Source organism: Oncorhynchus gorbuscha, linkage group LG15, assembly GCF_021184085.1.
Source record: "Oncorhynchus gorbuscha isolate QuinsamMale2020 ecotype Even-year linkage group LG15, OgorEven_v1.0, whole genome shotgun sequence".
Classification (NCBI taxonomy): Eukaryota; Metazoa; Chordata; class Actinopteri; order Salmoniformes; family Salmonidae; genus Oncorhynchus; species Oncorhynchus gorbuscha.
In genome coordinates this window covers 17725539-17740930 of record NC_060187.1, presented here as the reverse complement: position 1 = coordinate 17740930, position 15392 = coordinate 17725539, and the positions used below count along the sequence as shown (strand labels likewise).

The following is a 15392-nucleotide window of genomic DNA, read 5'->3' as shown; positions in this document are numbered from 1 at the left end:
AATGGGAGGAGAGGGGGGCTCATGGTAGGTGTCAGTAAGAGCTGGGAGAGGTGACATTAACTGGAGAGAGAGGCAGAGCAAGAGAAAGAGAGAGAAGGGAGTGGTTGTCCAGACTGTTTTAACACTCTTGGTTTGACCACCAGACAACAGAAAGACAAAGAAACAGTTATGAGCTGAATGTAACAGTATGCCAGTGGAAGGGAGGACAGTAGCAGGTGACCCAACTGTGGTTTGTGACTACTGATTTCCCATTGTATATAACTAATTGGTATGTCTACCATTACTTGTTACTTCTGGAACTATCATTATCCCCTCTCTTCACGAGGGAGAGAAATTAGAAAATATCTTATAGATACAGTGAGTATTGTGACAGTGACAAGTTTGTTGTTTTGGCTCTGTACTCCAGCACTTTGGATTTGAAATGATAAGAGACTTGCTTAGTTAAATAAAAACGGTTTAGAAAGGACTTTTTGTACGTTGTCTCCCCCCATTTTAGGGGACCAAAGACTGGAACGAGCTGCAACAGTTTTATCTCTTCGTTCAAAGACTCAATCATGGACTGATAATAGTTGTGGCTGCTTTGCGTGATGTATTGTTGTCTCCACCTTATTGCACTTTGTGCTGTTGTCTGTGCCCAATAATGTTTGTACCATGTTTTGTGCTGCTACCGTGTTATGTAGTGACCATGCTGTGTTGTCTTGTGTTGCTGCCTTGCTATGTTGTTGTCTTAGGTCTTTCTTTATGTAATTTTGTCTCTCTTGTTGTGATGTGTGTTTTGTCATATATATATATATATATATATATATATATATATATATATATATATATATATATATATATATATATATATATTTCACTACCGTTCAAAATTTTGGAGTCACTTATAAATGTCCTTGTTTTTGAAAGAAAAGCTAAAAAATGTGTCCATTAAAATAACATCAAATTGATCAGAAATAGTGTAGACATTGTTAATGTTGTAAATGACTATTGTAGCTGGAAACGGCAGATTTTTTAATGGAATATCTACATACAGAGGCATACAGAGGCCCGTTATCAGCAACCATCACTCCTGTGTTCACATGGCACGTTGTGTTAATCTAATCCAAGTTTAACATTTTAAAAGGATAATTGATCATTAGAAAACCATTTTGCAAATATGTTAGCACAGCTGAAAACTGTTGGTCTGATTAAAAAAGCAATAAAACTGGCCTTTAGACTAGTTGATTATCTGGAGCATCAGCATTTGTAGGTTCGATTACAGGCTCAAAATCGCCAGAAACAAACAACTTTCTTCTGAAACTCGTCAGTCTATTCTTGTTCTGAGAAATTAAGGCTGTTCCATGCAAGAAATTGCCAAGAAACTGAATATCTCGTACAACTCTGTGTACTACTCTCTTCACAGAACAGCCCAAACTGGCGCTAACCAGAATAGAAAGAGGAGTGGGAGGCCCCGGTGCACAACTGAGCAAGAGGACAAGTACATTAGTGTCTAGTTTGAGAAACAGACACCTCACAAGTCCACAACTGGCAGCTTCATTAAATAGTACCCGCAAAACACCAGTCTCAACATCAACAGTGAAGAGGCGACTCCGGGATGCTGGCCTTCTAAGCAGAGTTAGACTTAGAATAGGTGGACAACTTTAAATACCTAGGTCTGGCTCGACTGTAAACTCTCCTTCCAGGCTCACGCATCTCCAATCCAAAGTTAAATCTAGAATCGGCTTCCTATTTTGCTTCCTACTCCTTCACTCATGCTGCCAAACATACCCTTGTAAAACTGACTATCCTACCGTTCCTTGACTTTGGCGATGTCATTCACAAAATAGCCTCCAACACTCTACTCAGCCAATTGGATGCAGTGTATCACAGTGCCATCCGTTTTGTCACCAAAGCCTCATACAGTGGGGCAAAAAAAGTATTTAGTCAGCCACCAAAATCCTACAATGTGATTTTCTGGATTTTTGTTTTTTCATTTTGTCTGTCATAGTTGAAGTGTACCTATGATGAAAATTACAGGCCTCTCTCATCTTTTTAAGTGGGAGAACTTGCACAATTGGTGGCTGACTAAATACTTTTTTGCCCCACTGTATACAACCCACCACTGCGACCTGTATGCTCTTGTTGGCTGGTCCTCGCTACATATTCGTCGGCAAACCCACTGGCTCCAGGTCATCTATAAGTCTTTGCTAGATAAAGCTCTGCCTTATCTCAGCTCGCTGGTCACCATAGCAACACCCACCTGTAGCACGCTCCCCAGCAGGTATATTTCACTGGCCATCCCCAAAGCCAACACCTCCTTTGGCCACTTTTCCTTCCAGTTCTCTGCTGCCAATGACTGGAACGAATTGCAAAAATCACTGAAGTAGGAGACTTATATTTCCCCCACTAACTTTAAGAATCAGCTATCTGAGCAGCTTACCAATCGCTGCAGCTGTACACAGCCCATCTGTAAATAGCCCATCCAACCAACTACCTACCTCATCCCCATATTTGTTTTTGTTTTTCTGCTCTTTTGCACACCAGTATTTCTACATGCACATCCTCATCTGCACATATCACTCCAGTGTAAATTGTAATTACTTTGCCACTATTGGCCTATTTATTGCCTTTCCTCCTTACTTCATTTGCACACACTGTATACAGATTTTTCTATTGTGTTATTGGCTGTACGTTTGTTTATCCCATGTATAACTTGTTTTTGCCGCACTGGTTTGCTTTATCTTGGCCAGGTCGCAGCTGTAAATGAGATCTTGTTCTCAACTGTCCTACCTGGTTAAATAAAGGTGGGAAAAATAAAGAGTTCCTCTGTCCAGTGTCCTTTTCCCATCTTAATCTTTTCTTTTTATTGGCCAGTCTGAGATATGGCTTTTTCTTTGCAACTCTGCCACGAAGGCCAGCATTCCGGTGTCGCCTCTTCACTGTTGACGTTGAGACTGGTGTTTTGCGGGTCCTATTTAATGACGCTGCCAGTTGAGGACTTGTGAGGCATCTGTTAATTGAACTAGACACTCGAATGTACTTGTCCTCTTGCTCAGTTGTGCACTGGGGCCTCCTACTATTTATTGAAGCTGATTCAGCAACTAACCATGATTCAGATGACCATCCAATCAATGCTAGATTACAGAGACATAATTTATAGATCAGCAATTAAGGGTGTTCTCGAGCGGCTAGATGTTCTTTACCATTCGGCCATCAGATTTGCCACCAATGCTCCTTATAGGACACATCACTGCACTCTATACTCCTCTGTAAACTGGTCATCTCTTTATACCCGTGGCAAGACCCACTGGTTGATGCTTATTTATAAAACCCTCTTAGTCCTTAGTCCTCACTCCCCCCTATCTGACATATCTACCACAACCCTCATCCTCCACATACAATATCTGTTCTGCCAATCACATTCTGTTAGTTTTATCTCATTCTCTTTATTCAAAGACTCAATCATGGACACTCTTACTGACAGTTGTTGCTGCTTTGCATAATGTATTGTTGTCTCTACCTTCTTGCCCTTTGTGCTGTTGTCTGTGCCCAATAATGTTTGTACCAAGTTTTGTGCTGCTACCATGTTGTTGTCTTGGGTTGCTGCCTTGCTTTGTTGTTGTTGTCTTAGGTCTCTCTTTATGTAGTGTTGTCTCTCTTGTCGACGTGTGTGTTGTCCTATATTTATATTACATTAATAAAAATAATAAGCTCAGCCCCTGTCCCGCAGGAGGCCTTTTGGTAGGCCGTCATTGTAAATAAGAATTTGTTCTAAACAGACTTCCCTAGTTAAATAAAGGTTAAATAAATAAAATAAAAAATATAATAAACATGTTAGCATAAGTATAATACAGGAAGGCACAATTTATAGTCCAATATTTACAGCTCAATCAATTGACATGGATAGGCCTTTTACTAGGCCATAGTTTATACTGGAGGATAAAGGGATACATTATAAACTAATGCTCTACTGTAATGTATCCTACAGTAAGTGCCAGTGGATATGATTCCCTGTGAGATTATTTCCAAGGAAATAAATCATGTGAAAGACAAATGCCTTCTCTGTTAGTTCTGTGAGGGAACAACCACAATGCACCATTCTACAGGCTGGTATTTTTAAACAAAGAACAGTTCTCAGTGCTTTTGGTGTTTCTCATTGAAAATAACAAGTTAATGAGATTTTTTTTTAAATATGAAAAATAATCTAAGTAGAATGTGTTTTGTTGCTGGGAGAAGAACCAGATCTATGATTCATCCTGGGTCCCTTGTAGGGGAAAGATTTTCTCTCTGCCTTGCTTTCCTTCTCTTGGCGTGTCATTCCTTCTGCATTGTCTGCCAGACAGAAATCCCTGGCGCCCAGTTTTATTAGGTCTCTATGGTTACCAAAGTTCATGAAGTTGCTGTAAAGAAGAATAGAAAATAAACAATGTAGCAAAGTTTTCTCCGGCGATACCCGGACCCCGGATAATGCCACTGACTCAGTGAACAAAATAAATCATTCACAAGACTTCCTATTTGAGAGATTTATTTAAAAATGGGCTTAATAGTAAAGACATATTTTAATGGTAAACAATGTTTTCGTCTAATAGCCAAATGAATCACTTCAAAAAGTAGGCTACCTGCACACATTCTACCACTCCTAAAAGAATTCCAGCATCCAAACAGTGCACTGTGCACCTGCTGTTTGAAGGGAAAGAGACGTGTTACCAACAAGTGTGATGTCATTCGGCGGTTGTCATTAGGCGGTTGTCATTAGGCCTACACTCTTGTAGCCCGAATTAAAATCTCCCTCAGTTTGTCTCCACTTACCCTATAATGAATGACAAAGCAAAAACAGGATTTTAGAAATGTTTGCTCATTTATTAAAAAAAAATATTTTGGGGGAAATATCACATTTAAATAAGTATTCAGACCCTTTACTCAGTACTTTGTTGAAGCAACTTTGGTAGCTATTACTGCATCGAGTCTTCTTGGGTATGACGCTACAAGCTTGGCACACCTGTATTTGGGGAGTTTCTCCCATTCTTTTCTGCAGATCCTCTCAATCTCTCATGTTGGATGGGGAGCGTTGCTGCACAGCTATTTTCAGGTCTCTCCAAGCCACTCAAGGACATTCAGAGACTTGTCCCGAAGCCACACCGGCATTGTCTTGGCTGTGTGCTTAGGGTTGTTTTCCTGACCGAAGGTGAACCTTCGCCTCAGTCTGAGGTCCTGAGCACTCTGGAGCAGGTTTTCATCAAGGATCTCTGCATTTTCTCTGTTCATCTTTCCCTCAATCCTGACTAGTCTCCCAGTCCCTGCCGCTGAAAAACACCCCCACAGAATGATGTTGCCACCACTATGCTTCACCGTAGGGATGGTGCCTGGGCTCCTCCAGAAGTGACGCTTGCCATTCAGGTCAACGATATCAATCTTAGTTTCATCAGACCAGAGAATCTAGTTTCTCATGATCTGAGAGTCTTTACGTACCATTTGGAAAATTCCAAGCTGGCTGTCGTGCCTTTTACTTAGGAGTGGTTTCAGTCACTCTACCATAAAGGCCTGATTGGTCGAGTGCTGCAGAGATGGTTGTCCTTCTGGAAGGTTCTCCCATCTCTACAGAGGAACTCAAGAGCTCTGTCAGTGTGAACATCTGGTATTGATCACCTCCCTGACCAAGGCTCTTCTCCCCCGATTGCTCAGTTTGGCCAGGTGGCCAGCCTTGGAAGAGTCTTGGTGGTTCCAAACATTTTCCATTTAGGAATAATGAAGGCCACTGTGTTCTTGGGGGAACTTAAATTCTGCAGAAATGTTTTGGTACCCTTCCCCAGATCTGTGCCCCCGACACAATCTTGTCTCTGAGCTCTACAGATAATTCCTTCTACCTCATGGCTTGGTTTTGGCTCTGACTTGCACTGTCAAATATGGGATCTTATATAGACAGGTGTGTGCATTTCCAAATCATGTTGAATCAATTGAATGTACCACAGGTGGACTCCAATCAAGTTGTAGAAACATCTCAAGGATGATCAATGGAAACAGGATGCACCTGAACTCCTTTTGAGTCTCCTAGCAAAGGGTCTGAATACTTATGTAAATAAGTTATTTCAGTGTTTTATTTGTAAAAGTTTTGTAAAAATGTCAGTTTTTGCTTTGTCGTTATGGGGTGTTGTGTGTAGATGGCTGAGTTTTTTATTTTATTTAATCCATTTTAGAATAAGGCTAATGTAACAAAATGTGGTAAAAGTCAAGGGGTCTGAATACATTCCGAAGGCACTGTATCTGCCTTCATTAAAACAAATATAGACTCTTAGCTTTCATTTGACACCCAATTTGACATGCTCCTATGAATTTCCCATGTTAGTTCTCATGGGTCCTTTTACGTGGAAATGACCTAAAATGACGGGACATCTGAAAATGGGCTGAAATACGGAAGCAAATACGGCAGTATCTGTCCGGAGCTCATCGCCACAGGAAACTGAGGGACCAGTTGAAACAATGTTGCAAGTTCGCTAGCGGGCTGGACCAAGTCGATACAATGTTTAACGTTTGTTAGCGAAAGCTCAAGACAGGCGGCGTAGAGAGATTAATGCGATTGAAAGAACCTGAACCAACTGTCAGAGAGGCGAGGCTGTTTGTTTAATTTGGAATAAGCTTTTGTTTTCATAGTACTAATGCAGCTGTACAAAATTGCATTTTAACAAATAGAATTAAATACCCCCCCCCCCCCCCCCAACCCACCCCTGTAATGTGCACACTGGTCACACCCTGTTATTGGATTAAAGGAGTAGGTTACAGCTAATCGTCTAAGTCGCTCTGGATAAGAGCGTCTGCTAAATGACTTAAATGTAAATGTTAAATGTAGTTAGTTAGAACCCTGAGCTCAGCCTGAGGTGTATGGGGAGTGGAATACTCCGCTGGATGAGGAGTTCCCTGTTGGAGGTTTTATGTAAGGAGGTTTTTTTCACAAGATGTCAGGTTGTAAGGATTATTCATTTACATTTTATTTTCAACGACGTCATCAGTTGTTCACTATAGAGGAGAGGTGTGAGTTGTAAGTATTGGTCCATTTAGATCAGGGGGATTGGACAGAAGGGAAATGATGGTGAGAACATTGAGTGGGTGAAGTCAGAGAGGATGCCAGAGGAAGAAGAGCTATCTGAAGAACTGGAATACGACCCCCTACACACTCTCTTTCAATCTCTTCCCCTCCTACCACTTTCTCAACACTTAGGCCTATGCTGAGCAGGGTTTAGTAAAATGACATGATTGAAACAGGACAATAATCAATTTCAATGGACTATCAAGTGTTTCTGCGAACCACATGGTTAAATCCTCTACAGTTGGTCTCCATTTAACATGCCTGGATGGGTTCTAGTGAGAATCCGTAATCAATAACCTATTAGGCCCATGTTTAATGATCATAATGTTTCCATTATGTTGCCACGACAGTCAGCCTCTAAGATAAATCTATCCCTCTGGATTGTCAAGCTGACCCATGTCCTTAGTTGGACCGTCCCATGTTTCCAGTTGGTTAGCCTCGCTTTCAGACAGTGTGTGATACTATCACCTATGCCATGCGATTGGTGCTGATGTTGTGTATCAATATGTGACCATTTCTGTATTTCTCCTACAGGGAGCCGGTCCATGCTAACTGTGTACGCTGGAAGAAGAGGTTCTCCTTCCCCTGTAAGATGAGTGCCACCGCTGGGACGGGCGTGCTTGACCCCTGTGTGTGCCGCGTGTCTGTCAGGAAGGTATGGCCCTCAGACTCCTATTCAACCTGTTCATCCTGTTCCTATTAATGTTGTAAAACCTCATCTGGAACATAGATTGGCATAAGGCATGTCTATAAAGTTTCCTGTTTTCTGCTTTGTCACTGTTTACATTCAAATGATTTCACTGTTTTATTTGATAGGAGCTAAAGGGTGGGAAGACGTACGCAAAGGTACTGTTTCAGAGAGTGATTCCTTTTTACACTCTTCTTGCTTTCTTTCCCAATACATAGTTAGTTACATTGATCTATGCTTAGTAAACCGGTTGCTTTTTCTGCCTGCAGGTAGTCTAGAGTTGGTGTCAGTTAAGCTCTGTCCATGTGGTACACTGCAAATGTTTTGTTCTAGTGGTCAAATATTTACCCTTTAAAAATAGGCCTACAGGAAGTGAAAAAACACTCATTGATTTTATAATTTATGTTTTTCCCCCAACACCGCTTTCCATCAATTTGGTGTTAAACCATTTAAATTGTAATGATTAGCTTTTACCTTAAATGGGAAATTACCTAGATAATAGTCAGTGTATCCAGTTAAAGTTCATGCTCCAGAGACTAAAAATAGTCAATTAAATCAATAAAGCCAGAGAAAATGGATTAGTCTACGGTTCTTCCTTTGGTTTGTCTATAGAGACACTGAAAGGTTGAGGTACAGAAAGAGATTGATAGGAGAAAAACAACAAAGCCCACAACACCACCCTGCAGCTCTGTCTGCAAGTTAACCTGATCCTCTCTCCTCAGCTTGGCTTTGCAGACCTAAACCTGGCTGAGTTTGCTGGTTCTGGGAACACGACACGTAGATGTCTACTGGAAGGTTACGACACCAAGAACACCCGGCAGGACAACTCCATACTCAAGGTACTGATTGGAGAGATGGGTTTCTATCTATTCCAGTACATCATATCAGTCTCCGCTGCTTTCTTCTAGCCTGGTCCCAGATCTGTTTGTAATGTCTTGCCAACTCTTATCTTATAGTCGTTGTCAAGCGAGTTGGCTAGACAGCACAAAGAGATCTGGGACCAGGCTAGGTTTTGTATGTCAGCGTCAAGGGAGCTCAAACCTCCGTTTTCTTTTTGTAACAGGTTATCATCAGCACACAACTGATGTCCGGGGACCCCTGTTTTAAAACGTAAGTGGTGCCATCACTTAAAAAAAAAAAATTAAGGTCTATTATGATTTGGTTTTTAGATATGAGAAATGTTTCAAATGCAATTGAAGAAAATACGCTCAGATTTCCCCCTATGCTATGCACATTCAAATTTGCATAGCATTTCCCTTTGAGACCAATGTTTATCCGCCCACCTACACTGCAGCAAGGACTCTTTCCTGCTTCTCTATGATAGGCTACAGTTGTGTGGGGGGTTTAAGGAAGGAGAATTATTCTATAGTATTTATTTGTAATACGTAGTAGGAACACAGTGGGTGTCATTTAGATTGTAGGTGAGAGAAAGAACATTTCAAACTAAGCACATTCACCATGAAATAAATTAATTTCCTCATTGATTTAGTGTCCTACATTTCAGGTTACATAAAACTGTCAACAGCACTTTAGAGTAAATACTGTGTTATACTGTAAAGTCTAGCAAAAGAAAAGGTTTGCACATACTCTTTCAAACCAAGGCCGTATTCAGTGGGTTGCAATGTTGTAAATAGATATGTAGACTAATCTTGCACAGAGAGATGTCCCTCTTGGAATGACAGAGAGTCATGTCTGTTCTTAGAAATGTATCTGTTATTTCTGTGGTGTTGCATCCATATGAATAAGCTCCAGGTCTTGAAGGCTTTGCCTGTTAGACTGTGTGAGGAGTGTGTAGCATGGGGAGTCAGGGATCAGCACAGCATTAGAGAAGGCTTTACATGGGATGAATTTATAATGGGAGCCAAGGGGGACATGCTCATCTCTCCTACCCTGCAACCCTCACTCAGGGCCATTTTGGCCCATGTCCATGTTTGTGTGGGAGCGGTTCCAAGAATGTGAGGAGGATTGTACCCAGCAGATGTGTCTGTGTAAACTAAACTAGAGCAGACCAGGGTGGGGCGATGAAACAGTGGTCACAGCTGAGTTTGCTTGCCAAGTACCACACCACAGCATCATCCTGTACAGGGATAAAACAGCAGACTAACATCCAGGGTAGGTCTATAGTCTCACTGTCTCTATGAGGTCTAGGTGACTGTGAAGTTGTTTCAGCCATGTATTCTGAGAGGAGTAGGGGCGGACGGGGAGGCAGAGGCATTGACGAGGCCAGGGTGACATAAGGGATAAAGTAGAGGGGACAATATGTTAGTTCAGCCCCAGTCTGTGTTGGAAAATGACAAGGAACGCCAATTGCCCCTGGAGCAGGAGATGACCCCAAAATGTATTATGTGCTATTGCCTTGGGCAGATAGTGGAGGAAAGCTGTTGATCATTAGACTCACTGTCTTGGAGGGTTTAAGGCAGCCCCCCGCACCTCTGAGTCAGAGTATCTCATTCCCTTTCCTTTAATAAAAACACAGCGCAAATCACTGACTGCTTTAATTAAAAAACAGTTCCGTGAATGTTTTAGACAAATACTTACAACTCTTTTCATAATCATATTTTTACTTTTAATAAACAGGTAGGCCAGTTTGGAACAAGTTCTCATTTATAACTGGGGCCTGGCCAAGATAAAGCAAAGCAAAGCAGTGAGACACAACATAAAGTTACACATGGAATAAACAAGCGTACAGTCAATAACACAATAGAGAAAAAAGTCTATATACAGTGTGTACAAATGGCATGACGAGGTAAGGCAATAAATAGGTAGCGAAGTAATTACAGTTTAGCAAATTAACACTGGAGTGATTAAATAGCAGATGATGTAGAATTACTGGTGTGCAAAAGAGCAGAAAAGAACAAACAATATGGGGAAGAGGTAGGTAGATTGGATGGGCTATTTACAGATGGGCTATGTACAGCTGCAGTGATCGGTTAGCTGCTCAGATAGCTGATGTTTAAAGTTAGTGAGGGAAATGTAAGTCTCCAGCTTCAGCTATTTTTGCAATTCGTTCCAGTCATTGGCAGCAGAGAATTAGAAGGAAATGCGGCCAAAGCAGGTGTTGGCTTTGGGAATAACCAGTGAGATATACCTGCTGGAGCGTGTGCTGGTGGGTGTTGTTATCGTGACCAGTGAGCTGAGATAAGGCGGAGCTTTACCTAGCATAGACTTATAGATGACCTGGAGCCAGTGGGTCTGAATATGCACGAATATGTAGCGAGGGCCAGCTGACTAGAGCATATAGGTCACAATGGTGGGTTGTATAAGGGGCTTTGGTGACAAAACGGATGGCACTGTGATAGACTGCGTAAAGTTTGCTGAGTAGAGTATTGGAAGCTATTTTGTAAATGACATCGCTGAAGTCGAGGGTCGGTAGGATAGTCAGTTTTACAAGGGTATGTTTGGCAGGCGTGAGTGAAGGAGGCTTTGTTGCGAATAATTTGTGTTGCTGTGCATGAACCAACCCCTTCTGTTTGTCCTCCACAGGCCTCCTTCCACAGGCACATTCATCGGCGTCCAGGGAGATGCAGAGAGCCTCCTGGAAGAGAGGAAGGGAGGGGACAACCAGAAGACCTTCATGGGTAAAATGAGACTAGACTAACTACTCCTTACTTACACCTCTTCTCCCACAGAACTCACCACAGTGCGTTTATATGACTCAGTCAGCGTTCCTCAGTCAGCGTTGAAGTGCATCATGAAATATAGCAGCTTTTAACAAACACGTCCGGTATAATAAATCTCTGGTAAATCAGAGGCAAGAGTATATATAGGTGTCGGATCTTAATTTGATCACTCTTTTGTTCGTTGCTGAGAATTTTCCTGCACCGCAGGAAATGCAGATGAGCTTTGTGATTGACGTAAATTCAATGAAAACCCACACTAATACACTGTTATATTAACAGTATTCCACTTTTCAAGTAGCCTCATTTTGGCCAGATATTAGCCTAACCAACGGTCAAGCAACTTTATGGACTAAACATTCAAGTCCTGTTGCTGCCAAGATTATTTTGCTGCAACAATTCAGGTCAAATTAAGATCCTACATCTGTAGGCCTATTAATCAAGGCACTTGCTTCTTATTCTGTTTGACAATTAAGTCAATTAGCATAAATAAACCCTGCCAGCTGCTGAGCTGTATGCCTCAGAAAATACAGACTTGGAATGAGGAAAACCAGAAGTAAAATGATTGGATATAAATGACTGTATATGGAGCATTAGTTTACTGACCATCGTTCCTCTCAGTCTCTGATTGATTCTTGTCATTGATCGAAGTCTGCTTTTCTCTTTGGCTGCAGTAACTTTGAGATTTGTTGCTGTACTAATAATCATATTCTTGAATGGCAGACTGACTTGCTGTATAACCAGCTGCACCTATAGATCCTCTCAATCTTTAATCCAATTCAAGCCTCACCTGATACAGGAATATGAATCGGTCTCGGTGTGATTCAGCTGCTGTTAATGTGTCATATTCAACATGTGTAGAAGAGAAGAGCACTCTTCTCCTCTCCCTTCACGCTCCCTCTCCCTCTCTGTCTGAAGTGGTGTGTGCTCTACCCCACAGGAGGCTTCATGTAGAAGAGAAGAGCACTCTTCTCCTCTCCCTTCACGCTCCCTCTCCCTCTCTGTCTGAAGTGGTGTGTGCTCTACCCCACAGGAGGCTTCATGTAGAAGAGAAGAGCACTCTTCTCCTCTCCCTTCACGCTCCCTCTCCCTCTCTGTCTGAAGTGGTGTGTGCTCTACCCCACAGGAGGCTTCATGTAGAAGAGAAGAGCACTCTTCTCCTCTCCCTTCACGCTCCCTCTCCCTCTCTGTCTGAAGTGGTGTGCTCTACCCCACAGGAGGCTTCATGTAGAAGAGAAGAGCACTCTTCTCCTCTCCCTTCGCGCTCCCTCTCCCTCTCTGTCTGAAGTGGTGTGTGCTCTACCCCACAGGAGGCTTCATGTAGAAGAGAAGAGCACTCTTCTCCTCTCCCTTCACGCTCCCTCTCCCTCTCTGTCTGAAGTGGTGTGTGCTCTACCCCACAGGAGGCTTCATGTAGAAGAGAAGAGCACTCTTCTCCTCTCCCTTCCCACTCCCTCTCCCTCTCTGTCTGAAGTGGTGTGTGCTCTACCCCACAGGAGGCTTCATGTAGAAGAGAAGAGCACTCTTCTCCTCTCCCTTCGCGCTCCCTCTCCCACTCTGTCTGAAGTGGTGTGTGCTCTACCCCACAGGAGGCTTCATGTAGAAGAGAAGAGCACTCTTCTCCTCTCCCTTCACGCTCCCTCTCCCTCTCTGTCTGAAGTGGTGTGTGCTCTACCCCACAGGAGGCTTCATGTAGAAGAGAAGAGCACTCTTCTCCTCTCCCTTCGCGCTCCCTCTCCCTCTCTGTCTGAAGTGGTGTGTGCTCTACCCCACAGGAGGCTTCATGAAGAAGAGAAGAGCACTCTTCTCCTCTCCCTTCACGCTCCCTCTCCCTCTCTGTCTGAAGTGGTGTGTGCTCTACCCCACAGGAGGCTTCATGTAGAAGAGAAGAGCACTCTTCTCCTCTCCCTTCGCGCTCCCTCTCCCTCTCTGTCTGAAGTGGTGTGTGCTCTACCCCACAGGAGGCTTCATGTAGAAGAGAAGAGCACTCTTCTCCTCTCCCTTCGCGCTCCCTCTCCCTCTCTGTCTGAAGTGGTGTGTGCTCTACCCCACAGGAGGCTTCATGTAGAAGAGAAGAGCACTCTTCTCCTCTCTCTTCACGCTCCCTCTCCCTCTCTGTCTGAAGTGGTGTGTGCTCTACCCCACAGGAGGCTTCATGTAGAATTCAAGCAGTTGTTTTGATGCTCTCTCCGATCTCTCTGCTGCCGACCCTCACATGGTTATTGGTTAAAAATAGGAACAGACTTTTGCGTCTGTGGGAGGGGAGGTCCACAGTGAAAGTGATTTTGATTGAAATTGTGTTGATAAGGGGATGACAGACTACTATGGACAACCTATTGGTTTCCACTTCATTTCCACTTGTCTATTTGGATGCTTTCACAGCAGTCCACCCTGTGAGCACAGGACTGAGGGAACCTAGACATGGTCCCCTTTCACAGCGGTCCACCCTGTGAGCACAGGACTGAGGGAACCTAGACATGGTCCCCTTTCACAGCGGTCCACCCTGTGAGCACAGGACTGAGGGAACATAGACATGGTCCCCTTTCACAGCGGTCCACCCTGTGAGCACAGGACTGAGGGAACATAGACATGGTCCCCTTTCACAGCAGTCCACCCTGTGAGCACAGGACTGAGGGAACCTAGACATGGTCCCCTTTCACAGCGGTCCACCCTGTGAGCACAGGACTGAGGGAACCTAGACATGGTCCCCTTTCACAGCGGTCCACCCTGTGAGCACAGGACTGAGGGAACATAGACATGGTCCCCTTTCACAGCGGTCCACCCTGTGAGCACAGGACTGAGGGAACATAGACATGGTCCCCTTTCACAGCGGTCCACCCTGTGAGCACAGGACTGAGGGAACCTAGACATGGTCCCCTTTCACAGCGGTCCACCCTGTGAGCACAGGACTGAGGGAACATAGACATGGTCCCCTTTCACAGCAGTCCACCCTGTGAGCACAGGACTGAGGGAACATAGACATGGTCCCCTTTCACAGCGGTCCACCCTGTGAGCACAGGACTGAGGGAACCTAGACATGGTCCCCTTTCACAGCGGTCCACCCTGTGAGCACAGGACTGAGGGAACCTAGACATGGTCCCCTTTCACAGAGGTCCACCCTGTGAGCACAGGACTGAGGGAACCTAGACATGGTCCCCTTTCACAGCGGTCCACCCTGTGAGCACAGGACTGAGGGAACATAGACATGGTCCCCTTTCACAGCGGTCCACCCTGTGAGCACAGGACTGAGGGAACCTAGACATGGTCCCCTTTCACAGCGGTCCACCCTGTGAGCACAGGACTGAGGGAACCTAGACATGGTCCCCTTTCACAGCGGTCCACCCTGTGAGCACAGGACTGAGGGAATATAGACATGGTCCCCTTCCACAGCGGTCCACCCTGTGAGCACAGGACTGAGGGAACATAGACATGGTCCCCTTTCACAGCGGTCCACCCTGTGAGCACAGGACTGAGGGAACCTAGACATGGTCCCCTTTCACAGCGGTCCACCCTGTGAGCACAGGACTGAGGGAACATAGACATGGTCCCCTTTCACAGCGGTCCACCCTGTGAGCACAGGACTGAGGGAACCTAGACATGGTCCCCTTTCACAGCGGTCCACCCTGTGAGCACAGGACTGAGGGAACCTAGACATGGTCCCCTTTCACAGTGTGCTGGCCCTAGTTAGTCTCTTCACTCTGAATACTGTTATAGGAATATTACTGTAATCCCAGTCCACACTCAACCCATTACCAACCCCTATGTCCTGTTTTAAAAACCTGACAGAGAGCCGAGAAGGAAAGTGTCCCTCTGTTTCCGATGAACTTGGGGGCTCCTGCCATTCCCGAACATCCAGCTACGCTAGTCAGCAGTCTAAAGTCTCAGGTAGGCCCTCCTTATACTCCCAACACAGCCATTCTAATGTACAGTGCAACATGTAGCGTGGAGATCTAGCTCATTCTCTACCATGCTAACATACAACCTAGCTTGTCATCATTCAAAGTCCCAGTATGACGATTGTCACTTC

At 44.2% G+C, this 15392-nt stretch overlaps 1 protein-coding gene across 2 annotated transcripts in view; it reads left to right on the top strand.

The window, feature by feature from the left end:
- Positions 1-15392, top strand: part of fam102bb (family with sequence similarity 102 member Bb) — a 28154-nt gene that overhangs the window by 2427 nt on the left and 10335 nt on the right. The window contains exons 2-7 of one of the 2 annotated variants that reach the window (XM_046300275.1): positions 7595-7715; positions 7877-7906; positions 8471-8587; positions 8812-8858; positions 11232-11326; positions 15152-15250. In XM_046300275.1, coding sequence (XP_046156231.1) covers positions 7595-7715; positions 7877-7906; positions 8471-8587; positions 8812-8858; positions 11232-11326; positions 15152-15250 — 509 coding nt within the window. The remainder of the gene's footprint in view (positions 1-7594; positions 7716-7876; positions 7907-8470; positions 8588-8811; positions 8859-11231; positions 11327-15151; positions 15251-15392) is intronic. The other variant, XM_046300276.1, reaches the window with a different exon arrangement.